This window comes from Lepisosteus platostomus, chromosome 4 (assembly GCF_059453375.1).
Source record: "Lepisosteus platostomus isolate fLepPlt1 chromosome 4, fLepPlt1.hap1, whole genome shotgun sequence".
Taxonomy (NCBI): Eukaryota; Metazoa; Chordata; class Actinopteri; order Semionotiformes; family Lepisosteidae; genus Lepisosteus; species Lepisosteus platostomus.
Window position 1 is genome coordinate 74,164,193 of NC_142614.1, and position 26,945 is coordinate 74,191,137.

General features: G+C 44.5%; 1 protein-coding gene across 3 annotated transcripts in view; it reads left to right on the forward strand.

Annotated features, from left to right (window-relative positions):
• The window catches only part of adgrv1 (adhesion G protein-coupled receptor V1), a 203,674-nt gene that overhangs the window by 91,715 nt on the left and 85,014 nt on the right, over positions 1–26,945 (forward strand). For all 3 annotated transcript variants that reach the window (XM_088630676.1, XM_088630677.1, XM_088630678.1), the window contains 20 exons: positions 263–383; positions 474–597; positions 685–823; positions 1,177–1,362; positions 2,076–2,311; positions 2,917–3,065; positions 3,348–3,549; positions 5,037–5,256; positions 5,639–5,878; positions 6,343–6,492; positions 7,476–7,949; positions 8,481–8,624; positions 10,072–10,243; positions 12,076–12,211; positions 12,929–13,776; positions 14,647–14,764; positions 15,057–15,228; positions 17,261–17,503; positions 22,335–22,742; positions 26,230–26,414. In XM_088630676.1, the coding sequence (XP_088486802.1) occupies positions 263–383; positions 474–597; positions 685–823; positions 1,177–1,362; positions 2,076–2,311; positions 2,917–3,065; positions 3,348–3,549; positions 5,037–5,256; positions 5,639–5,878; positions 6,343–6,492; positions 7,476–7,949; positions 8,481–8,624; positions 10,072–10,243; positions 12,076–12,211; positions 12,929–13,776; positions 14,647–14,764; positions 15,057–15,228; positions 17,261–17,503; positions 22,335–22,742; positions 26,230–26,414 (4,667 nt within the window). The remainder of the gene's footprint in view (positions 1–262; positions 384–473; positions 598–684; positions 824–1,176; positions 1,363–2,075; positions 2,312–2,916; positions 3,066–3,347; positions 3,550–5,036; positions 5,257–5,638; positions 5,879–6,342; positions 6,493–7,475; positions 7,950–8,480; positions 8,625–10,071; positions 10,244–12,075; positions 12,212–12,928; positions 13,777–14,646; positions 14,765–15,056; positions 15,229–17,260; positions 17,504–22,334; positions 22,743–26,229; positions 26,415–26,945) is intronic.

Here is a 26,945-nt window from a genome sequence, read left to right on the forward strand (position 1 = left end):
AATTGCGTTGTTGGCTTTCTCCTGAAGTAAACGCAGGTTTGTTTATGTATGATACATGATAGCTACTTTAAACATGTACTTAACCTCCTTAACAAAGTCCCCATTTGATTTAGTTTTCAACCATGTAAGGGCAGAAATGGCTGAAATATGCACTGTCAAGTATTGTGAAGCTGTTGATTAAGCTTCTGTAAATAAATAATGAGGTTAGATTATTAGTGGGTGAACATGCAGAAGCGACATGTAATTGGTCGTTTCTCTCTAGACCGAATCCAGGAAGACTCTGTTTGTGCGTGCTCTGCCAGATGCTGTGCTAGAGGGAGATGAGAGATTCACCATTCAGCTCCTGTCGGCCACAAACGACGCCCTCATCAGCCCCATTGACGGTCAGTGTAACAGCAGGGCACTCAGTATGGAAGGGCATATGATGTTTGTTGAACATTTCTCAGCCTTGACAAGAACAACTTTTCTTCTAGGTTTTGCCTCTGTTGTTATTCTGGGAGACCAGGGAGCTCTTGGGACGGTGGAGATCGCCAAGTCCTCCCAAAACATTCTGATTGGAGAACCAGTGGGGACTTACAATGGGTCAGCCCTTGTCAGGTATCGTGTAGTCTTGTTATATCTTTCCTCCGAGTTTGACTAGGTGTATTTTAATGTGGGCTTAATTGAGTTCTTCTTTTCTCCCAGCATTGTGCGTGGTCCTGGGATTTTTGGTGAGATCACCGTTTACTGGAACATAACTCCCCCCATTGCGAGCGAATTTGAGGAGACATCTGGGAAGGTGGTCATGAGGGACAGGCAGTCTGCTGCCACCATCAGAATACAGGCAAGGAGCTAACGAGGGCGCAGGTGGTTTTTTCTTTGGGAGTTTAGGCAAATCCCATCAAAGCACCTTTTAGCAAAGATGACATCACTAATGCACGCATATCACGCACGTGTATCACTGCAGCCTGGCCTTAAACAGACACTTATTTTGTGACAGTAACAGATACTTCATTTATGAGGTTGCATGCCTTGTTCCATTAAACCTTCTCGCTGATCAGTTCCACTGCAGTGCACCTCAACACCCCATTACTGGAAATGTGAACAAGGGAGGTGCCCGGAAATGAGGTAAAAGTAATAATTTTGTGTTGTGTCCTATCTCCTTCGTTGGCCCGTTTGACCCCTGCTGCGCTGCAGGCCCTGGACGATGACATTCCCGAGGAGAGGCGCTCGTACCAGCTGGTCCTGAGCTCGGTGAGCCAGGGCGCCGAGATCAACCAGTCCAGCAGGAGCGCCAACATCACCCTGGCCGCCAGTGACTTCCCTCACGGCTGCTTCTCCCTGGCGCGGGAGCTCCTGCAGACCTCGGAGGAGGAGAGAAGGGTGAGCTGTAGGCCGTGAGTGTGGCTTTCCACGGTGTGGCACACGAGATGCAGTGCATCCAAAAAATACTGCATGCTTTTGCTTTACTCCACACCACAGTTTGGAAGTACTGTATTGTGATCTGTGTCTTTTTCTTACATATTTGAATTGTACAAGATTACCAAATTCATTTTTAATTCATTTTCAACAGTATGGCATCCAGATCGGCACTTTTTTATGCATCTTCTCCTTCTGTTTCTTCTCCTGGAAAACGTTGCTCGTTTCCTGCAAGGGCGGTCATTTACAGTAGTGCTGTGTTCAGGGGCGGAGCGGTGGCTCTGTGGCTAAGGATCTGCGCCTGTGGCTGGAAGGTTGCCAGTTCAAATCCTGTGGCCGGCAGAAGAATCCTACTCCGTTGGCCCCCTCAGTAGGGCCCTTAACCCCAACTGCTCCAGGGGCGCTGTACAATGGCTGACCCTGCGCTCTGACCACAAACTTCTCTCCCTATCTGTGTGTCTCATAAAGAGAGCTAGCTGGGGTATGTGAAAAGACAAATTCCTAATGCAAGAAATTGTATAGGGCTAATAAAGTGATCTTATCTTCATAGTGCTGTTGCTGGGAAGAGGAAATCTTATATAAACAGGACAGGGGCAGATGGCACTGGGTGTCCTGTACTTTGTTTTAAAACCTTTAGCATTTCCGATTCCGTGCTCCTTCCCTGTTTGCCTGTGTAGGTGAACATCACAGTGCTGCGGTCTCAGGGCCATATTGGGAGTGTGCTGGTTTGGTACCAGACCACCAGTGGCAGTGCGGAGAGCGACTCGGACTTCACCGCTGTGTCCGGGCAGCTGCTATTCCTCCCGTCAGTCTCTGTCCACACCGTCCCCGTGGAAATCCTCAACGATGACCTGCCCGAGGGCCCGGAGCAGTTCTACCTCAATATCACCAGAGCGGAGCTTGTCAATGCCAGGTTGGTAGTGCCTTCCAGCAAGCCGATGATTTCACATTGAGCAAAAAATAAAACAAAAAACTTGCTATAATTTTTCTGGTTTATGATAGCACTTCTCTCATTTTCCTGTTGTGGTACTTCTTACTTTTATTTCCCTTTGAGAATTGAGTGTAGGGTCCTCTCCCCTGTACAATTAAGATGCTTGAACCTTGTACCGGCCTCATGTTACTGTATAGTTTGAGTTCTCATGAGATCATTAATTTTGTTCTGGCCCAGTGGTACCAGCCACCATACTGTTGATCTACAGAATTTGACCCCTTTCCAATGCTGGAATTACAGACTTGTTTGAACAGTAATCAGTTTTCAGAACAATTCACACTCAGCAAGGCTGCAGCTGACTGAAGAAGCGCTCACACTCTCATGCTTGACCATGATAGTGCTCAGTAAACTGTTTGGAAAAAGGTACAGTTAAAAAGCATGAAATGAAACAATGGTTATTGAGTGGGAAGCATCCAAGCAAAAATGAAAGGAAAGAATGGGAAAACCTATTGCCAGTGCACTTCTTTTTTCCTGTTTCACAATGAATTAAAACAGATACATTTCTCTGTGTGCTGTCTCAATTGAAGTGATTCTGACTTCACAATAAGAGAGCAAGGGCTTCAGCGAGACCAGCCTCCCGCAATAGGGAACATCTCGTCCACAAGGATCGTCATACAGAAGAACGACAATGCCGAGGGCATCATTGAGTTTGACCCCCAGTACAGAAGGATCACTGGTGAGCTTCAGACGTGCTCCATTCACAGAGCAATGTTCATTTTCTAATCGGCATAAGATAAAAACATCAGTGGATACAAAATAAATATGAAATTCGTGCAGTAAATCTACAGTACATCTCTTTGCACCAGAGGGACTTGTAACAGATTGTTGAAGTACAGTATGTGGTGGAAATAAATTAATGGTTTTTAATTGTGTGACTGCATGTCCATATTCAGGATATTATGTGATACATTAAAAAGTTTTGATTTGCTTCTGACGTGGCTCTTGGTTGGCCTCCCAGTGGAAGAGGATGCCGGTACAGTTCTGATCCCGGTGCTAAGGAGACAAGGCTCGTTGGGAGTGGTGATGGCAGATTTCATCTCCCGCAGTGTGACGGCTCTTCCCAATGGGATAGACTTCAGCCTCCCCAACAGCTCTGTCACTTTCTACCACGGGCAGAACCTCACCCACATCAATGTGTCCATTGTTGACGATGCAGACAGGTGATGACTTTATTTCAGCCTTGATGAGTGAAACATTGTTGAAACCATGTTGCACAGATGTCAAAAAGCCTCTAATAAGGCAAAAGAAATGAGTTGAGCTAGTACTAAGAGGGAGGAGGACAGGGGAGAAGACATTGCTGTGGTAAGAAGTTGATATAAGAAAGCCTTCAATCAAGAGGATGACATTGAGCTCATATAGCCTGTTTAATAAATAGCAGGTGGCCGATCCCAGGATCTCGTCCTTGAAGAAGCCAGGCTGCTGTCTGCCACAACATGGCTGAGTAGCTTGTCCCAGACACCTGCCACTCTTTCTGTAAACACCGGCTGCCTGTTCTCAGTTTTGCACCTCCATATAGTTTCCGCTGTGGGTCCTGTGGTTCATCTTTCACTGTTGATTCAAGTCCAGTTAGCTGCTGGTGTTAGTGCCTCCGAGGTGCCCTTGTTGTCATTCTCTGTTCAGGTCTCAAAGGGGTCTCTTCCTTTACCCTGTCAGTACAGGACATTTTAATTCTGTATTCTAAGAAGAATATAATATGATTCCTTTTCTCTGAATTGATTTGACAAAACATCCTTTGATTTAAAGTCTACACTTTTAACTGTAAATGCTAACATTTTCCATGCCCTTTTTTAATTGCTTCTCCACGTTGTCTAGAATGCACCAAAGCAGATGCCGTAGTCATTCATTTACCAGATGGAAACTGCAGGAAGGCAGATAGAAAACAAGAGGCACTCTTTTACACAGAACTGCAGGAGTGTGGGACAAGCAACCCAGCCATGGTGTTGAATCCAGTACCCTGGCTTCTTTCAAGAAAAGTCTGGAGGAATCAGTTTGTTTCCATCCACCAGAAGGGCCAAGAGGCTGGCTGTCATTGGGAACCTTACTTTCTTTTTTAGCTAAAACAAGATACTAAATAAAAATATGAAAATGAAACCTCCCCTTCGTCTTTGAGAATTAAAATCAGAATAGAGAAAACACATTAAAAATGGTTATTGTTGTATTACGTGGTGTATTTCAGTATCATTGATACACTGTATAAGCTAGTTTTTGGGGAAAGCTGTTTTAATTTAGTAAAGGATGCCACTGTGCATATCATTGTAAGCACTCAAATTGCAGACAGTATTGGTGCGACAATTAGGCCTGCTTCTTCTTAGCCGTTGGGTCCTGGGTTCAGTTCTGCACTGGGATAGCTGTCTGCGTCGCGTTTTCGCTTCTCCCCATAGTTACACGCGGTTTCTCTGGGCGCTCCGCTTTGGTGATGTCCCATCCCATATGCGGTCTTGCCTGCACTCTGAGCTCCTGCGTTAGACTCCGGATTTCTGTCACCGTTGTCATGGGTTGACCGTCGGCCCTGATGAATAATTCAATGAAAGCACAGCAATTTCTAACCAGCAGCTCCTACAATCAGCGCACGTAGGCATCAGATATATTTGCATGGCTGTGTGGTTTGTGGCAGTGAATGGAAGACTGGAATATTTGGATTTTGCAGGGAATACGAAGAGCTGTTTGAGATCCAGCTAACAGGAGCCAGTGGGGGAGCCGTGCTGGGAACCCATTTGGTTTCTCAAATAGCCATCGCCAAAAGCGACTCTCCCAACGGGCTCATCCGGTTCCTTAACAAGAGCGACCTCGTAATCCCCAACCCCAACAGCACCCAAGTGCTGACGCTGGTCCTGGAGAGGACAGGGGGGCTGACTGGAACAGCCACGGTGAGTTCCTGACAGCGGTGTGTTCACTCTGATTATCGGCTAGCTTGCACAGTGTGTAATTCTATGGGACGCACATGTACAGTTTCATTATACTGATTGGATTCTGCATTCTATTAAAAGTATCTATGATATAAATTTATTTTATTTAAGTTTATTAGATATATCATCAAAGTATTAGGAGAAATCAATTTGGAGCAATGCCTATTATATTTTCAAAAGATTGATTTTAGATGTACTAATTTATTTTTTCTTAATTTGGAAGCAAGCTTTTATTATTATTTTTATTAATATTGATTGTTACCGTTTGTTTGCTGGTGTTGTTAAATTATACCTGGAAGTTAACCATCACAATTAACTCTGAAATCTGATTACCTTCCCTCAGATAAAATGGAACATTCTAGGTCCCAATTCAAAAGAGGTTTTGCCTGCAATAAACACAGACATTGGTGAACCTGTGAATGGATCCTTCCATTTCAGAGATGGGGAGGGAGGAACCCGTGCCATTGACCTGATGGTCTTCCCCCACGGGGAGGTGGAAGTGCGGGAGACTTTCACTGTGTCGCTGAGCCTCCTGTCGGGGGAAGCCGACATTGACTCTAAGGCACACAGTGTGGCCCTCACGGTGAGTCACGGCACGCAGACGAGCTCCCGGCTGTCTTTTCATGCTGGCAGGGATGTTACCCTGTGTGAACAGGAGGTTCTGGCCGAAAGCCTGGAGTTCTGGACAGAGAAGCAGCCAAGTCCACCCAAGACCAGGGCCGTCCCACAGACACTGTCACAATTCATGTACGCACTTTGGCACCGCTCGGCACAAAAGGGGTCCAGCTTAATCAGGTGCTACTATGAAGATGTCGGTGGAAGTTGTAGATGAGATCCTCTGGACCGAAATATGCAGGCATAGTGGCCAAAGGAGGTTGCAGGGCAGTAGATTTGAGCTGTAGGCAGCATCCAATTCAAAGCCTTTGAGTCCAGCCGCCTTGTCCAGCTGTAAGTAGGACAGTGGGCCGGTTTGGAAATGACAGCATTGAAGCTGACTTTGGGTCTCATTCACACTGTTGTTGTTTTTTTTTTTCTCTCCCGCTACAGATCGAGAAGTTTGGGGATCCCAATGGTATCGTGCAGTTCAGCCCGCAGGCCCTCGTAGAGAGGAGCTACGTGGAGCCCAGCGAAATGGAGGGCCCTCTGAACATCTCCTTCCTCATCACTCGGAGGGAAGGGCTCATGGGGAATGTCACGGTCAGTGCCTTTCGCTGCAGAGACCGTGAAGAGAAGGAGCTGGTCTTCCTAGTGAACGACCCAAATAAATGTAGACAAAGCTGTCTTCAATAAAAGGCAGCTGCTGAAGTGGACTTAGACTGTTCCATGATTTATTCACGGAAACAATTTATTTTTTTTAATCCATCCATTTTAGCATCGGGATATCCTAAAAACAGATGGGTTTACAGAGTGTTTCTGTCTCTGTTAATCTTCTCTAAAAATGAGAGGAGAGCATCAGTCTGCCCATTTTTCTCTCATTTGGTAGAAAATCGGTTTCAGCAGCTGCTGGGTAACTTGTTCCAGACATTCACAGCCCTTTGCATATAACATTAATGGCAGATTAAAAATATTTTCAAAGTGTCCTTCTGAAAAAATACTAATAATTTAGTTATTTTCTGTATTTTCTTAGAAGCCCTTTAAAAGTACACCATACAATACACATTGCCGTTAGTGATGTAGTGAGAGGTGGCTTTAAGGTAACCACCATCTTGGCTCAAATTTTTGTTGCATTGAGCAGAGACGGACACGTTCTAAGTGAGAGGCAGAATTAGACAAAGCTGGTTTGAGTGAGTCTCTGGTGCTGGGAGGGAGTTTCCTCCAAATGGAGGAAAGGAGCTATCAGGATATTCTACATGGAATTAGCCACTCCTCTGGTCCAATAAAACATTCTGAGGATGTTAAGTCAAGATGGTGGCTTCTCTTGCAGACTGTAATCATTACACCATTACATGACACTCTTGCAATACAAGAATGAAATTGAAATTCCCAGGAGTGATCATGCGCGTACAACAAGACCAGTACAAGCTGAGAGAGCAAAATAATAAAACCGTGATAACAGAATAATGGAAGGATAGAAATACAGTAAATTACAGAATGATTAAGAAAAAAAATTGTTAACCTGACAAAAGAATAACTTGTCAAACGGGGAAATGTGTCTCACCTGTAATCTCCTTCTCATGCAGGTGTCTTGGGAGCTGTCCAGTGGCTCTGACATTGCAGGTGACTTTGTCGCCCGTCGAGGGCAGGCTGTGATTCTAAATGGGCAGAGATCAGCCGAAATACTGGTCCACCTCTTGCCAGACAACGTACCCGAGCTGGACGAGCTGTACACCATTAGACTGACCTCTGTGGATGGAGGTGCGGACCTGGATGCCGATAAAAGCACCTCCAGGTTCTCAGTGAAAGCCAACGATGAGCCCCATGGCGTCTTCGCCATCTATCCCGGCCTGCAGTTTGTAACAGTGGGCAGGGACCTCGGCCGGGAAATTTCCCTCAATGTCTCCCGACACGCAGGAACATTCGGGAACGCCACGGTGGAGTACAAGATCACTGCCAACGGCCAAGGACAGAACTTCTTCATGGACACTGTTCTGGGAAACCTCTTGGTTAAAGATGGTGCCAGTTTCGGAAGCAGTGCAGTGCCAATCAGTAATCAGGTAGGTTTTCATTGGTGACATCGCGACCATGACGTCATTATCATCAGTGCCAGAGCAGAGGCCTCTCCAAACGTCCACCTCCTTCCCTTGTGAAGTTCTACATTGGCTATTTTTGGTCCCCCCAACATGCCATTGTTGGTTCTGAGCTACTGCACATTTAACCTGCTGCAGTTCACACTCTGGAGCAGGAGAGATGAAGGCAGCAGTATGTGCATTCATTGCAATGGGGCATTGGTTTCTCCTGGCAAATTGCAATGGTGATGTCACATTTGGTCAATGAAGTAGTCTAGTTGTGTTCTAGCAGTGCCGGGGCTACAGGACCCACTCTGAACACACAGGCTTTTTGCTTCCTTTTGGAAGCATCCCTGTTACCTAACCTGCCAGGGCCGAGTCAGAGTTCCAGGTCGACCTGAGGTTGTAACCTTGTCAGTACCATAACACCAGCACATACAGGCACTGTGATTTGTTGCGTCCTGACTTCTTGAGTGGTTTTGCCCCCTGCCGTGTACTCCACTGTATCTTTCGTTGTAGGCTTTCTTTCCTACGGGTTTCAACTTCACCGTCGAGCTTTCCAACGTGACCCTGATAGGTGAGGTTTCTGGGAGCCCTCCTCGGGTCCTGCAGGAGGCGAAGATGGCTCTGGTGTCTGTCCCCGAAGCGGCTGCAAATTCAGAGGTGAGTCACAGAGTCCCTCCATCTTGCTTTCTTCTGCTCCCAAATGCTTATTGACTTGACTGGTTCTCCAGATGTAACATGTTTAATTATTATTGCTTGGTCCGATGTTTTGTAGCAGGAAAGGAAAATGCTAATTAGAAAATGAATCTGTGTTAAGCTGACTTGTAATTGATTCCTGTACTCCAGGAGACTCTGAGATGTTTCTTGTCTGAAACCCGTAATCAATACTGAAAGCAATATGGTGATGTGCTGTTTCTTTTTCCAGAGTTCATTCCTCATATATTTCATATATTCGTATATTTCTGGATGAAAATCAACAGCTGTGGGGTTATGTGTGGTTTTAAGCATTTATGCCATTTTCCATTGAGTTATCTTTTCAAAATATTCTTTCTAATCTGCCTAAAGGAACTTAACCAAATGACAGAGAAACCCTGGCGCCATGTCAGTGGCAGCAAAAATTATATTTTATTTACTTGTTATAAAATAATTAATGGGGACATAATAACTACACGTCAGGTGCAGTGGTGTGCTTTGCTGCCTTGCAGCACTGGGGCCCTGGGTTCGATTTCAGACCTGGGGTGCTACAGTATGTGTGTGGAGTATGTACGTTCTCCCCATGTTCATGTGGGTTTCCTGCAGGTGCTCTGGTTTCCACCCAAAGACATAGCAGTTGGTTAATTGGCTTCTGTGAAATCTGAAGTACAATAGTTCAAGAAGGGAGCTGTGTCAGCAGGCGGAGGCTGCAAAGGAGCAAGTAAAGGTTTATTCCATGCTTGAAAAGAGAAGAAAAGAAACACAAGGTTTCAGCTGTGCAGCCCTTCTTCGTATGTTTTCTGTGAATACTGGCCCTGGTGTGAGTGTGTCTATCTTTGTGTTTGTCTGCCCCGTGACAGGCTGGCCCATCCAGGTTGTATCTCTGTTTTGCACCTGTTGCTTACCGGGATAAGCTCTGGAACCCTTTTAACCTTGTATTTGGATAAAGTGGTTAGAAATTACCAATAAACCTGCCTTCCCTCCCCTTCCTCTCTGTCTTTCTCCAGCACAACCTCACACCCCGACTCAATATGAGAGCGTTATATTGTTTACAAAGGAGACAAGGTGCTTTGACCCACCTAGCTCATTTCTTTAATTAGTCGTCTAGGATTTTGTTGATCCGAATATCCCATACGGCTGTTTCCTGAAAGAAGCCAGTATCAGCTTCAGCACTATGGCTGGGTAGCTTGTTCCACCCTCCCACTATGCTTTGTGTGACAGTTTTAAATGCCCTTCTTTGCAGTTTCCACTTGTGCCCTCCGATTCGTGTTTCACTCTACGGTCGTGTGTCCACAATCGAATGTCCACAAGACGGAACTGAGTTATAATAAGCTTCCCCTAGAGATCATCCAGACTTGAGTATACATCACAGCCACAGACTGTGTCTTCTTTCTCCCTGCTGTGTGTGCTGCAGGTGGGGTTTGAATCAGTCGCTCTCCAGGTCTCGAGCCTTGTGACTGGCAGCACTGAAGCGGTGATATCCAGGAGAGGGCTGTATGGACACCTGAGTGTAGACTGGAGTACCGGCTACCCCCCTGGTCAGGCACCTTCTGGCTACCAGCTTGGCCAAATCAGCCCCTCTTCAGGTGAGGCTCTGCATCCTGCCCAGCTTGTTTGGCTGTTCTGTGGGTGTCTAGAGCCGCTGACTTTAAATCTGATACAGTGCAGAGAACAGCTGTCCTCTTTGGATAAAGCAGAAAGCAAATCACCAGTTTATTTGGTGACGCTTTTAATCCAAAGTGATTTACATTCACACCCATTAATACAGCTGGGAACTTTACTGGAGCAATTTGGCTGGGAACTTTACTGGAGCAATTCAGGTGAGAACTTTACTGGAGCAATTCAGGTGAAGTACAGTACCTGGATCATGGGTACAACACTCACTGGGATTGTTCCCAGTTCCTCACTGGGATTTGAACCCACAACCTTCTGGTTACAAGGCCACAAACCACTACTTCACTTTCCAATCCTCTCCATGCTTACACTTTATTACACTTTGCTGTGCTTTACCATGGCATTGCACATGCCTCAGATCTGATCTCTTTTAAAGACAGGAGTCTTGTGCTCTAAGCTAGTCTTCATAGAATAATGATTCGTATGTAAGAATGTTCTAGTTCTAGTGAAGTGGACTCACCTATGAAAGTTGCTCTGAGGACAAAAAGCACAGTGCATACTGGGATATTGCATATGTAATGGTTATAGTCTTGCTTTTTCAGAATGTTTTATTCTGATCTCATGAGTCCGTCATCTGTTTTATTTCACCTCATTTTGATAAAACAATGCAATTCCATCTTATTTATATGGCACCTTGTAATGCCAAAGCATCTGAATGCACTCAGCTAAAAAAACAGTTTCTTAGCCCACAGGAAGCCCCAGGAATTCAGCGTCAATGGAAGTTCTTAATTTAATTTATTTATTGAAGAAAGGCAAGGTCTGCACAAACACATTCCATTGCCCGGGGCTGATTCAGAGAAGGTCCCTGTCCTGCAGAAAATAACAAATAAAGAGACCAAGACAATTAGCACAACAGATACAGGAGAAAGGAAGAAAGAAAGTGTTTCCAATTAAAACAAATTAAAAGACTGGGCACAGAACGCAGGAAAGAGGGACGGAGGGGGATTTTCTGCTGAACCTGTTCGCTTTTACTCTGTTTCGGAGTGAGCGAGTGAGCCTGCCAGAATCACAACAGGTCCCAATCCTTCTGGGAGAGGGAGGAGGGAACTCAGTTGAACTGGCAGCCCAGTATGTGATCTCCTGTTACAGTCTGGGAAACAGTGAGTCTGTCTCCCAGTAATGCTCCATATGTCTTTATGTAAATATTTAATGAGGTGTAAATATCTGTAGATTTTTTTTTGGGGGGGGTTGTTTTAAGTTAACTGTATTTGTTTTGCTTTGGCAACACTGATTGTACTCATCGGTCAAGTCAATAAAGCACCCTGAATTGAATAGATAGATACTTTATTGATCCCGTGAGGGAAATTGCAGTGCAACAGCAGCTTAACACACACAACACAGCCACAGTGTAACGAATTATATAATAATAGTAGTACAATACATACAATACAATACAAGAGTTACTTACAGTCCGGACACACAAAGAACAAACTAGAACAGAACAGTACACAGAAAAATCGTATCACACATATGAATATAAATATTGATGTATTGCACAGGTCCCTGTCATATATTGCACAAAAAATGGTTGTAAACGAGAAAAAGAAAAAGAAAAAGAAAGAGAACAGATGTAGCAGTAGATGTATAGATGTGTTTAGTCCAGAAACAGGTCACTGTCGATGTTGCCTCTGCCAAGACGCAAGATGGATGCGTTGTACAGTCTTATGGCAGAAGGCATGAATGACCTCCTGTAGCGCTGAATTGAGTTGAACTGAGTGAGCTGCCATGTGTGCTATTTTTCCAGGGACAGTACAGCTGGCTCATGGTGAGAAGAGCAGGGCGATAGCTCTCGCTGCCGTCTCGAACATCTCCAGCCCCGAGGCCTTCGCTGTGCATCTGACCGCAGTGCAGTCCGGCGTGCCCGGTGGGGCTCGGTTCAGGTACAGTCCCCGAGCCCGCAGACATGGACACATCAACGTGCTCTTTGTCGGCGTCTCTTTGGCCTCTCTTTCTGTAACGTCGTGGAATCGTTGTAGTTTGCAGACGTATGAATCCTGACGATGGATGTGTACCATCAGTGGAATGAACGTGCAGCTCTGCCTATTCTAGATTGTTAAAGAAGCCAGCTCATTTTTAACGATGTGGGCATGCGCTTACAGCATTGGCAGTAGGTCTCCCTGTAGCTTTTAGTTTTAGTCCATATTGGCTTTTACTCGTATTCCTAGTGCCTTGTATTTCAAATGAAGAGAATGTTTAATTTCAGGAGTTTTCCGAACTCTGCTTTAGGCATGCCATTTTTTTCTTTTTGTATATTGTCATGCTTTATTTTCTATAACATTGTGCACAATCACTCAGAAATTGTATATGGCCAATAAAGTGATCTTATAGATTCCCCACCAGTGTGACAGCATTCACACAGGAACTGAATCCTTTCAAGTCTGAATCAATTTTTTTTTTCCTCTGCTACCATTTTAAAAAATATGCAGGATTAAGTGTGCACACTTAACACATCCAGGTTAAAATCTAAAATTAAAATGTAATTACTCACTTTCAGCATGACATTTATATATATATAATGAAGGATGCAGTTCTCATTCTGTTTGTGCTGAAGAGCAGTAACTAAAAGCAAACGCTCAAGGCTGTTTATTTTCCACTAGGCCGGGATTCACTGTAGCTGAAATCGAGCCACTGGGAGTCTTTCAGTTTGCGCCAAACTCAAGACAGCTTGTGGTCGAAGAAGACGTGCAGACAATCACTTTATACGTTCAGAGGTGGTTCGGTTTCCGGAGCAACCAGACCAGGCTGACGTACCTGACGTCAGCAGGCAGTGCCAAACCCAACGAAGACTTTGCTGCTGTCCCGAACGGAGAGCTCGTTTTCGGGTCCCGCCAGACCACCGCCGCGATCGGGCTCTCCGTGTGGAACGACAACGTCGCCGAAGAGGACGAGTCCTTCTTCGTCAACCTGACGAGCGCCGACGTTTTGCACGGCGGCCCCCCTGCCCCCGACGCAAGGCCGCGGCTCGTCCCGGAGCACAGCGTCGCCGCGGTGACGATTTTGTCCAACGACGCTGTCAGAGGCTTGCTGAGCATCGGGCCGACCTTGGCGCAGACCCTGGAGGACATGGACAACGCCACTCCGCGGAGCGTGGTGCTGCGCGTGCGCCGGTCCGCGGGGTTCGCTGGGGCTGTGAGGGTGAGGGCACAGACTTTCGGGGGCAGGCGTGTGGCGGCGGGCCTGCAGGGCACTCCTTTCGAGAACGCCCTGGCCAACGGGAGCTTCACCTGGGCCACCGAGGGAGAGGACTTCCAGCCACAGGCTGTGGTCCTCACGCTGCTGGAGGGACAGAGGGAGGTGGAGGTGGCACTCCGCATCCTGGACGACGACGTTCCAGAGGGCCAGGAGGTGTTCTTCGTCTACCTCACTGACCCCGAGGGAGGGGCGCAGGTTGTGGAAGGGCTGGACGAGCACGGATTCGCTGCTTTTGCAAAAATCATCATCTTGGGTAAACTTTCGTTTTCCTGGTGAAGATCCATGCTTTCTTTACTGAACAGGATACCGTATATAAGAAACTTATTTCTCTCATTATTTACCAGTTGGGCATACTGGTTTTCGATGCTTTTTCCCCTTTTTTCTTCTAACTAGCAGTAAGTGACAAAATGTTATGTTCTGAACACACTAATTTCCAAAACGACCAATATTTTAGAACTACTTAAACAGAATCCTCTCTCAGGGGCACCTGTGTAAAAAACACAATCTCATAACTTTTCTAGAAGTGCAAAATAGCCATCAATAAAACTTTTATTTGCTATCTCACCCTTTAGAACAGATTTTTTGGCTTTACAGAGTGGTGTAATAGTTAACAATGTAGTATAATAACAGCAGACCGTGTGGGCAAGTTATGTCAAAGACAACAATGACACAGGCTTATTTATCAGCAAGCATTGTTTCCTATAAATATATTATTCTCACCACTGCACTGCCAGTGGACCAGTGGACACTGTGATTAATCTGTCAGGGAAGCAGAGACCCCTGCTGGACTCCAGTTGAAATACAACTATATCGAAAGGAGCCAATTCTGGATCCTTTTGATCCACTTGTCATTGCTAGTCTTTCTTCCAGTTATTCCTTAATTATTCAATGTGATCTAAAGCACTTGGGTTAATTCAGCTGCTGCTTCCTGAACAAAGATGCAAGTTAATGATAAATGCAGTGAAAATGTGTGAAATGAAACCTAGAAGACCTTCTCACCCACAAGGCCCAGATGTCAAGAGCATGGATCTGCGTTCACAGCTTTCTCATCTGCACAGACACTCTCTCTCTCCATGTAACAACGTCCCCTGAAAACAACCCTCCTGGCGTCTCTCTGTTGCAGGGAGCGATCTGCAGAACGGCATTGTGGGCTTCACTTGGGCCTCTCAGGCCGGGGCAGTGCTAGACGAGGACTCTGGGAACAGAACAGCTCTGCTGACTGTGCAGAGGCAGGAGAACAGGTAGGAAATGAGAATTTCAGAGGAAGATGTCATTGTGCCCAACATAACCTGACTGCAGGACAGTCCACTTCTCTCCTCTAGTCTTCACAGATGATCTGCAATTTTTTTATTCTTTATGTGCTTTGACTCTACAGTTCATTGGGAGGGCTGGTGCTAACCGCTTTTTATAATTAAAGTTAAGAGTGATTGAATTCAAACTCAGTTGTCGGGGGCAGTTTTCTCAAATACAGTACAAATTGTTCTATCCAATTATATATAAATATTCCCTGACATTTCCTCTTCTGGATTTCAGAGCGTTTGAAGATGTTGCAGTGTTCTGGCGTGTAACGCTGAACCAGACCAGCCCCTCACTAGTGAGCCGTGATGTGAATCTCACTAAGGAGTTGCTGTATACCTCAGGAACAGCCCTGTGCAGGAAAGGAGAAGTATTATGTTTCTTTAGTCTGGAAATCAGACCTGACAAGGTGAGTTTCTTAAATGGTTGATCTGTTATCTCCATCGGTAGAAAGGCTTCAGTGTTGGAAAAACAATATTTATATATGTTAAATACATTCACCTTCGGTATATGATCATTTTTTAAAATAATTTTATTTAGTTACCTAGACGCTCAGTTTCAACAACAATAAAACTCTTAGTAAGCCTTTCATGGAGATATAATGACTTCTCTTGTTGTTAATCTTTTGTTATTATGGGCTTAGAGAAAACTGATTTTTTTTCCGGAAAGTTTTTAGAAATCCACTATTTCTGTATTTGTTACAGACAAATGAGGAGTCATATACAGTACATGCCAGATTTTATTTCATGTGTGGTTTTGTAACACGAGTAGCTTCTCTTTTGCTTTTATGCTAGGAAAATGTACAAATTTCTCCCTGGCACTACATAAAACATTTATGCTTTATATTACTTCTGCTGACCCCAAATTATTTAAAAAAACGGAAACATTTCATGTTATATTTCCTTTCATGGTTTGGACTGTGATTTCCCCTAAGCATTTTCAGGCTGCCTTGTACAAATGCCCAAGACTACAGTGACAACTCTCACATTAAACGTTTCATTTTGCTGAAGCTCAATATATAGGCTAACAGTACATAAAAATACACCATGAAAACATATTTTAGTCACATACTGACTGTCCTCAGAGCTTTCAAGTTAAAAAAAAAAACATGTCAAAAGCAAACAAAAATCAGAAGATCTTAGCACCGTGGCTAAGAATCTGTGCCTGTGGCTGGAAGGTTGCCGTTTCAAATCCCTCATGTTCATGTTAAACCACAACGTGTGACCAGAGTGGGCTCGGTTAGGTTTCTATACCTTAAGCAGGTGTTTTATAGATAACTTGATCACCAGTTATCTTACTTCAGATTTTATTTCTGAAGGTTGTGAGAATTTGTTTGAAAGCTCAAAACTGTGTACGTACTGTACCACATGGCTCCGAGACATGCACATATACAATTCTGACCATGAGCCACCAGGGGGCTCTCTTGTAAAACAGCTGAAAAGAGGTCGCCATCCTGTCTGAGGCAAGCAGGTCTGAGGAGCCCCTCAAATTACAGATTACTTTCTAAAATATTCCTGCTAAACTAGACTTGAATGCCTTTGGAAAGCAAGCAATTTGAATGCCAAATCACAAATAAAACTATCTGTTCTCCGTGAGTTAAATAGTTTTCCCCTTTTCATTTCTTGTGTTTGGTTCCCCAAAAATGCTTCACATATAGAAGGGAACCCACTTCATTGCTGAAGTGTCACCCCCACCTGGGAGACACATACAAGCCACTCTGCCGAATTGAAAGGGAACTGTGGGTACAGTAGTCCAGTCTGTACAAATCCGGTGAACCCAGAGGGGATATTAGCCAGGACGTCAGGATTAACACCTCTGCTCTTACGATCAGTGCCATGGGATGGGATGTGTAATGTTTTAAGATCTTACAGATGAAAGCCTTGTTTTAAATTGCACTGATGGTGTGGGGTGTTGTTTGTTATCGTCCTTCATGTCTTCTCATTTGCGGTGAAGGTTTTCTGCTGCACCTGCTTTTACAAGTGGTTCTTGTTCCGTAAAGGACGGGACTCCTGTGGCTGCCCTGACATCTGACTTCACTCATGCCGCTCAAAAGTGGAAAGTTCCCCGGCTGCATGCCTGCATTGGCATTAGAAAATGTGCTTGGCGTATCAGTGCGTGTCAGGCCTTTCTTTTCAACCCCAAGTGCAAGATTTCAGCTATTTCTCCTGTTTACCACCTCGCTGATGAGAAGGGTTACAAATGTGAGGAGGGTTGTTTTGATAGTCAGCTGCTAAATCAATCCCAAAGTGTCATGCAGGTGTTTCTTGCAGAGAGTCCACCTCAACAGCCGTTGATACCCCTAATTGCGTTCTTTGAAATCAACTTTTCCTCCTTTAACTTTACTGCAAGACAAATAAAATGTATAGGCCGTGGGAGTGAAGAGCGAAGAGCAGAGGAGGGTCTGTTTGAAAAGCTCTGCTCTCTTGTGCTCTGCTCGCCAGGTGCCAGAGTTTGAGTCGTGGTTTTGGGTGGAGATCTACCAGGTCGGCGCCGGGGCCGAGATCAACGACAGCGCCCGCTTTGCCAACATCACCGTGCCGGAGAGCGACAGCCCTCGAGGGCTCATCTACTTTGCGGTGGGCTCCCGCGTGCCCGCAGCCCACCAGAAGACCACCTTCCTCAGCCTGCAGGTGGCCAGAGAGGCCAGCAGCAGCTCCATCGTCTCTGTGCGCTACAGCATGCAGGTGAGGGCCTGGTCTCAGGTGTGTTTATTGCCGCACAAAATATTTCCCACTGTGTGCAAAAATGTCATTTTTGACTTGTCTGTTCAGAAAACATTCTTTCAGTAGCCTTGTGCATCATCCTGCTGCTCTTTGGCAAACATGAGACAGGCGATGATATTCTTTTCAGAGAGTAATAGTTTCTTCCTGGCTATCCTCCCATTAAAACCAGTCCTTTTTCAGATGGCTGAGGCATGAACACTGACATTAGCCAATGTGAGAGAGGCCTGCTGAATTGTTATTTTGTGGCTCTCCATGACTTTCTGGATGGTTTTCTGGTTTGGTTTTGGGTAAATCTTGACAGGACGACCAGTGCTGGGGAAAATACTTTCCATGTATTGATCATTTGTCTGTCAGCAAATGAATGGAGCCCAAATACTGTATTTCTGTCAGAAGAATGAGAATAGACCAAGTCAAAGTCTGGACCCAAACCTTAATGAAATGTTATGGCAGGAGCTGAATTGAGGAAACTGTCAAATGTCTCTGACTGTAAGCAATCCTGTAAGGAAGAATGAGCCACTGCAGGAGATGTATTGACAGTTCCAGGAAATGTCTAGTTGGACCCATTGCTGCTCAAGGAGGTGCCACCACTAACTGAACTAATACGTACATGTATTTGTGTAATACAGGATGTTTAATCAGGCTATTTTAACCTTTTATTGAGAATTTCACAAAGATCTAATTACGTTTTAAGTCTAAAATATATGAGAATGCCAACCAACCTAGGGTGTTCACAAAACAATTCTGAGAACTGTATACTATACTACTCAAATACACATATGGATGTGCTTATACAAAATATATTCAGTATTGACTTGAAACTAACTGCAGCGCACCACATTAAAATGTTTTAACTGGCAACTAAGAAAAAAACAGTTGCGATAAACACTTCTGAGTTCACAAAAGTTTAAATAAGTGATTTCTTTAACCAGCTCTTTACATGGCTGAATGAACGTTTTTCAGACTGATGATGATTAAAGACCTCTAATTAAGAATGAAACCACCCCTGTGCTGAATGACCTCCTAGACCCGTTTCTCTCCCAATTCAATTCCTTCGCTCTGTAACTTGTTACAGTTCTCCAGCTCCCACTGCTCCACTCCACAATTTGTGTGGAATTGAATTCTTGGAAAATCCCAAGTGCAATTGGGTTTTTACTACAAGTTTATTTATACACCCATAGATATACAGGGATTTGCAGAGCAGGTGCACGGGTTCGAGCTGAGAAACTTTTTTGTGATCTTAATAAATCAAACCTATTACCTGGGGAGGGATACTTGTCTCTTGTGAGATGGAGGCCCTGTTGACATAAAGGGTAGTGCATTGTTGAAATACAGAAACACGATTGATATTTGTAACATTCCTGTGTATTATAATATATTTAAATATAAGGAACAAGGCAATGTTTATTCCATGCTGAAAAGAGAACACAAGGAACACAACATTTTAGCTGTGGAGCCTTCTTCGGGTGTGATTCTTCGGGTGTTCACAGGCTCCACAGCTAAAATGTTGTGTTTCCTTTTCTTCCCTTTTCCTCCTTTGCAGCAGGGAATAAACCTTTACCTGTTCCTTTGCAGCCTACGCATGTTGACACAGCTCCCTACTTGAACTATTCAAGTATTACTTTCCAATAACATAGGAGTATCATAATTCAACAGATTCCTTTAAGATTTAACATTAGCTCATTCATTTTAGTAACAGTAATAGATGCTTAAATTGTCTCAGAATGCTGTGGGTTATGTTGGCAGCAGACATTGAGCTGAGGAAGACTCTTCTTGACACCAAGTTACAAAATGCCTCTGAATTCCACGTTCAAGGGCACCCTTGGCCTTGTTAGCAAGGGCCAATGGGAATAGCAAGAACTGTTTTCAAAGAGGAACAAACCACCAGTTTAATGAACTTGTTATCAGCCGTTACAGCTCGTTGGCTGCCTTGCTCTGACCGCTAGAAGCACTTCTGTGCTCGCGGTCTGTGTGGTCCGTCACTCAGGAGGGCTTTATCAGGAGGAGGGAATGCGATTAGCTGTGTTAGACAGGTCAAAGACAGCCGGGCTTTTTCATTTCTTCTTCAACCCCAGTTTCCTCCACTGAGAGGCAACGTTTTGGTTGAAATAAGCAGGGTAGCGTGCTTGGATCTCAGGATAAACAAATGTGCAGAGGATGCGACACTTCAAATGCAGTATCACGCTGTTCTGCAGAACTGGGCCTACAGCGCCAGGCACGCAATGCGTTGAAGCATGTTGTAACGCAGCTTCTGGGAAAGGAACTGTTACATTAGGGTTTAGTGTGACAGAACCTGTGTAGAAACTCCTAGGACACCGGGAGTTCAACATTTCACAAATTTACTGATTATGAGGGAACCGGATTGGTTTAAGCAGGAGCTCCATTACACCAGGTGCTACTTTGAACCCAGCAGCTGATGATCTACATTGGCCAGGAAAACGTATCTTACCAACTTGTGAGGTGTGGATCACAAGCAGCCTTGGTTCCTCATGAAATCCACAAGATTCTGTTGTGGTCGTAGCTGTGATCACCGAGACATGGGCAGTTGGAGTAGTGAGGATAGAGTGTCTGTTGTAGGGGGAGGTGGGGACATGCATTGCTGGGAGGTGATACCTGTGCTGGACTGAATACCCCATGTATGTGCACCTCTAAATATCCCTCTAACTATGAACCAACAAAAAACCATTGAAAGTGCAACAGAAGCACTCCAGACCTGTGAAGAGATGTCCAGGGGTCTTCCCATCTCCCTGTGAAAGGAGACACTCAGTATCCGCGTGCAACACTGCGGTTAAGATGAGTGAAATGTGAAGACTACAGACCAGCGATCACTGACCGTGGGCTTTAGAGGCAGTTAGTCTGAACAGTGTTTTTTCACTATGGGAGAAAATGGAACAGCAGCAGAAGAATCACATAAACATGAGGGAACATACAAACGCACCCCAGGACAGAATCAAACACAGGACCCAGTAATGTGATACAACAGCTTTATCAACCTAATCACCATGCCTCTCCACTGCATTAACATCAACTCTTTGCCGCTATGTTTTATGAGTGTTTGTAAAATTATTTTGTACCCGCGTTGAGCCTCCAGGGATTTTAACTTGTGAAATCTGTTTTAATAACAATAAACCCCGAACCCATGATGTTTCATTTAATACCATATTGCAATAATCTTTTCAGTACCAAGAAATACATCTGCAGTTGACATGTCCTGTCAAAGCCTGGCATTAGACAAGGGAAATATTTACTTTATGCAACACTGAGCTTTAAATTTCCTTTGCCCTTTTCCCAGATATGATCAGTCTAGAATGTTTTGTTTCACAAAGCCCCACTGGCTGCAGCTTTTGCATCATGAAGTGCTTCGAGAGGCTGGTCATTCCAAACACACTTGACCCGTACCAATTTGCCTGCTTGCCCAACAGATCCACAGATGACGCAATCTCCATTGCTATACACACTGCCCTAACCCATCTGGATAAAAAGAACACATACGCAACACTACTATTCATCGACTTCAGCTCAGCTTTTAACACTATCATTCCAGAGAAACTAGTCAAGAAACTCAGTGCACTTGGTCTCAACACCACCCTCTGCAACTGGATTCGGGACTTTCTGACAGGCAGACCTCAGGCTGTCAGGCTTGGAAACCACACCTCTGGCACACTAACTCTGAACACTGGGGTCCCCCAGGGGTGTGTGCTTAGTCCAATGCTCTACTCCCTCTACACCCACGACTGTAAGGCCAAACACAACACCAACTCCATCATCAAGTTTGCCGATGACACCACAGTTGTAGGTCTGATCACAGACAATGATGAGAGGGCCTACAGGGAGGAGGTCGATCTCCTCACAATGTGGTGTGAAGACAACAACCTCACCCTCAATGTCAGCAACACCAAGGAGCTGATCGTTGATTTCAGAAAACTACAAAACGGTCATGCCCCTATCCACATCAACGGGACTGAAGTGGAAAGGGTCAGTAACTTCAAATTCCTTGGCGTCCATATCACCGAGGACCTCACATGGTCTCTCAACGCCACCTGTGTGATCAAGAAAGCGCAACAGCGCCTGTACTTCCTAAGACGGTTGAAGAAGGCTAAGATATGTCCCCAGGTCCTCACTAACTTTTACAGATGCACTACAGAAAGCACACTGACAGGTTGCATCACTGTGGTATGGCAACTGCAGTATTGCTGACCGCAAAGCCCTACAGCGGGTGGTGAAAACTGCCCAGTCCATCACTGGGGTTGCCCTCCCATCCATACAGGACATTTATGACAGACGGTGCTAAGCATCATCAAAGACCCCACACACACCAGCTACAGACTGTATGACCCTCTACCATCTGGAAAACGGTACTGGAGCATTCGGGCCCGGACTACCAGACTCTGAGACAGTTTTTAGCCCCGTACTATCAAACTATTAAACTCCCAGCCTGTCTCGCCTACGATCTGAACCTCACGGTGCCTTCTTTCTTACCAAAAACTCAAACACACATTGAAATCTACCTCTACCACACATGTCAAGAAGCTCACTCCCCAGAATTTTCTATCCTTTATTTCATTCTGTTGATGCATGTTTTTGCACATCTCTTGTTGTTTTGCACATTACCTGTTGTCTCTGTCTTTCTTTTATTATACAGTCGTATTGTTGTTGTTGTTTTTTGTACTACTTATCGTCCGAGAGCTAGCTAAATAGCATTTCGTTATACCATATAACTGTATATGAGTACAATGACAATAAACTTGAACTTAATATATACAGTAATATATATATTGCTTTTATTGTGCTTCAGGAACTGAAGAAAGCTGAGCCAGCGGTACCCACATCAATCTGGCCGGCAGTAGCTGGGATGGATTTTGTGAAATCGGAGGGGCTGTTGACTTTTGAAGCTGGGCAAAGAAGCACAGTACTGGACATCTCCCTCACCCCTGACCGGGCCTCTTCCAACCCCCTGCCCAAAAGGTTCCAGGTGGTGCTCTCTGAGCCCACAGGGGGCGCCAAAGTGCACCCAGAGTTTAGTGTTGCCAATGTGACCATTGTGTCCGACCCAGAGACACAGGCTGTGTGGGCTCTGGTGGAGCAGCTGCAGCAGCCTCTGGAAGAGAGCATCATCAACCGCGTCCTGCAGAACCTGGCCAGCAAGGTCGTGGCAGAGGTCACCAAGGAGCAGCTGACAGCTGTCACCACTGCTCTAGCGAAGGTGAGAAGCAGCATCATTGCTCTTTTTTTTCTTTAGATCACTTTATTGGACATACAATTTCTTGTATTGGGAATTTGTCTTTTCGCATACCCCAGCTTGCTCTCCATGAGACACACAGACAGGGAGAGAAGCTGGGAGTCAGAGCGCAGGGTCAGCCATTTATACGGCACCCCTAGAGCAGTTGGGGTTAAGGGCCTTGCTCAGGGGTCCAACAGAGTAGGATTCCTCTGCCAGGGGCCACGGGATATGAACCGGCAACCTTCCAGCCACAGGCGCAGATCCTTAGCCACAGAGACACTGCACCGATTCTTCCTAGCAAAGCCATGTTCAATTCCACTGTCTGTATCGCCAAGGACTCTTAGCCTCAGACTCTGCAGAAAATGTCCAGTTTGGAGTTCACATCATTCAGAATGTATTTCCCATGTTCTGTGCAGATCAGTGCAAATTCAACATTTAAAACTTCAGTCTCACCTTAGGGCTTCCTTCCATCCATATAAAGGCATTTTTATTGGAAGTTCAAGGAAAACTCCTAGAACTTAAAAGTTGGGTTCTATGAATTATGTTAATTAGACCATTTATCATTAATATGGTGTAACTAGAAAAGGCCTTTTTGAAGTTGACGTTTTGAAGTATCATTTATAATATTATACATTATGTTCTGCTTCATCTGTTATTATGCTAAGCTGTAAGAAAAACCTGTTTGCAGCTTTCCAGTCTCCAGGTTTAAACTATGCAGCTTGCTAGCTCTCTAGCCTGGTAGCCCTTGATAAATGAAGGATAAATGATTTGGTAATTCGATGCACCACACTTGAGGACAGGAGCTCCCGATCCTGGTTCTGGGCACTCACACACCTGCTGCTTTTCATTCCAGCTGAGCTCTTTACTTAACTGGGTCCTTAACTGAACTAACAAGCGGCTGGATCGGAACTTTTGCAAGCGTTCTTTTTTTTCTGCTCAACATGTTTTATTACGTTCCTGATTAAAAGACCGACTCTTAGCATGATCAGGAACTGAAAACAATCGCCGTGTTCAGATCGATCAAAGTATTAGATTAATTAAGGATTCGATTATGTAACTGACAGCTCAACTGGATTCAAAACATGTTTTGTAATAATACCATCTGTGAAGTAGTATGTTACTGAAACATTATTGACCTCTGGTAATCGCTCAAAGCTGTCAGCAGAAGTATCAGTATCAGTTTCTCTTCTCAGACTTTTCTCTTTCAAGTCTTATGACGTGCAGAAATGTAAAAAATCTTAATGTATTTATCTCTGCCGTACTGCTGCCTGAGAGACCTCCAGATAAGCGCAGCATGTTCTCCTGCTGATCTTATAAATGGGATTAGTAAACCAGTACTAAACCAGTAGGTGGCGATCTTCCATCCAGATCAGAACCTCCAATGCAATGTCCCATAAAGGCACCAACCTTTTGTTCTGACAGCTCTCAGATGGAAGTGCCAGCTCTCAGATGGAGCTTTAAACTGAGGTCATTAAAGATCCCTTATCACTGTTCGTCAGCTCATAACACCGAGCTCAACACTTCAGTGTCCCTCGGTGTCCTAGCTAAATTCCCCCCCTGGCTTGTACAATCTGGCCTCCCCGAAGTTCCTCCTTAATAGATCCGCTGTGCAGTCCGACTGCTGGTGCAGAATAGCTGCCGTGTGGCACTTGGGTGTGTGCTGCTGTTCAGTAGCCAATGAAATGCTGAAGGCAGGATAGGGACAGTAGACTTAACCTTAAGAGTTTTTTTGAAACTCAAAAGTTAGCGATTCCTAAAGTGCTGAAACACACTTTATCTGGCGACTAAAAGTGCCTGTACAACTGCAGAGGGGCAACAGACACTGTGTACCTGTGTGCTGGGGCACTCGGGGAACCCTAGCAACCATGAGTGGGAACCGGCAATGAAGGAAACACATCTGGTCCTACAGTAGCTCACTCCAAAACAAAGTTTGCTCTTTGTTGCCAAGTTTCAGTTTTTTGTTTTATTCTTCATTTATTCATCTGTTAGTTCAAGTGCAGGGGAAGATTAATATGGCAGAGGAAACAGCTGTCCCTGAGGGCTTGGTAAAAATAAATTAAAGATATATATGTTAGCTCCAGTCTTCTTCCAGGTTGTCAACAATAGGCAATGTAGGCCTGGTGTTATAGTGTGTCTGCATTCCTATTGCTTTCAAGGCAGTATAATTTAATCTCTCCTTTTTTTGTACAAAACAATTTCATTCTGCCACATTTCAGTCGGCAAGCATAAGCATTAATATAACTGACCTTCACTGTGGTTACGAAAGATTGAACAATAACGGCACATACAGTAGAATCCATTCACCTGTTCAGGTGTAAATACCCAAACAGAGAAAATGTCAACAACGACCAAAGGAAACCTGTTTCCCTTCTAAATGCAAAGTATGTGTGAAGTGGCTCTAATCATACTGTGATAACTGTATAACAACTAGTTGTTGTTGATTATTAGCTCTTACATTATTCATCTCTTACTGAAAAAACCTTTTCAGCCCATTTTGTGTAATATTTCATGCAATCAGCATGAGGAAGAGTACCATTATAACTTTGTACATCTTAAAGCAGAAGTATCCTGTTGAGAATTGATTGTTAAACTCATTTTAAGAGCTCTGGGCCGGGGTCTGGTACAATAAGTATGGGATCATAATAAAATATATCATTCTGAATTCTCTGACATTCACAGTGTGCCAGAACTCCATTTGTAGATGGTACACAAGGTGGAGATTTGCCAGAAATAAGACTGATGGAACTTTGGCTTGTCATGTCCCCATAAGAAAATTATAGAAACTATTGAAAACCTACTCAAAAAAGGTTTCAAAACCTCGCTTTTCCTCAGGCACTTATCATTTCTCACATAGACAAGTAGCATTTGAAAGGTAAAGAAGAAAGTTAAATCTCATTGATGGTGCCTACCCAGCACCAATGAGGTTATTAGTACTGAAATTTCTCCTGGAATTTCAACATCTGTGACATTAATCTGAATCCATTAAGGATATTTTTTCTAACACTTGACTGAGAAATATCAGAATTGTCAATTTCGGTGCTTCTGCTAATCCCAGCCTTAAAAAAGGGCTCTTTGGTTGGCACTTACAGTAAATAAATTAAGTTAACACCACAGATCTGCATGTGTAATTTCTGGACTTGTGCAGAATATTAAACGCCGAAGGATCTTAGTATGGTATCGCCTGACATGCACATATTTTCAGAAGCCCTGGCAAAACAAGATAAACTGTGCTAAGGTACATCTGAGACTGCAGGAGATTAAAGATAACGAAGCTGTTCAGCTCTTTAACTAAAGCATCTTAAAATTATCATTCTTTTTCATTCTGCATTCTTTATACGATTTCATTCTGTTCACGATGAGACATTGGGCAGTGAACCGCTCTTTTGCAGCTGGCCTGTATTTTTTTCACACAGGAGTCCTCTGATTTCGTTTCATCCTGACTAACCTCATGTGCTTGGGTGTGTCCTAGGTGCTGATGGAGGGCGAGCAGAGCTCTCTGGCGGACAGCAGTAGGAGCTTGACCTATGACCTCCTGTGTGCTATGGCCAACCCCACCCGCAAAGACACACGAGGCCTCAGCCAGCTGTCTGAGGTCACAGAGCGGTTCGCTCTCTCCCTCCTCACTGACACAGCCTGTGGCTCCCAGGGAATCAGGTAACGCCATTGCATGATGGCCTGTCCGACACTTGCTTTGCTTATTCTGAGTAGAGTCCACGGCTGCCTGAGAGTTTAGATGGACTGTTGACAATGTTAATGTAAGAAGACCTGTAGTTTTCACTCATCCAAATACAGCTTCTGTTCATACAATCCACATTTGTCATGCTGCAGGAGTATTTTTAGAAACAGCGATTACCTGGTGGGCTTAATCATCTGTATTACGCAAACGATTTCCTCGGGCTTCCTCAGGAAATGGCAGTATGAGGTTCTCAGATCAATACGCTGCTAACAACCAAACAAACAAGACGGGCAAAACGACCTTTCCCCCTTGTAATTTTTCATCTAGTGATCTGTTATTGTTATAAAAGGCTGAGAAAGGACCGATACTAAGCAAAAGAACACAAAAGCTTAACCAGCATTTTTTTTTATTATGGTTTCTATTGCAATCGGGGCTCATAAACAGCCAATTATCAACTTTCCCTCACTTCCCTGAGAAAAACAACAACAATCCATCCCCTGCAGATATTC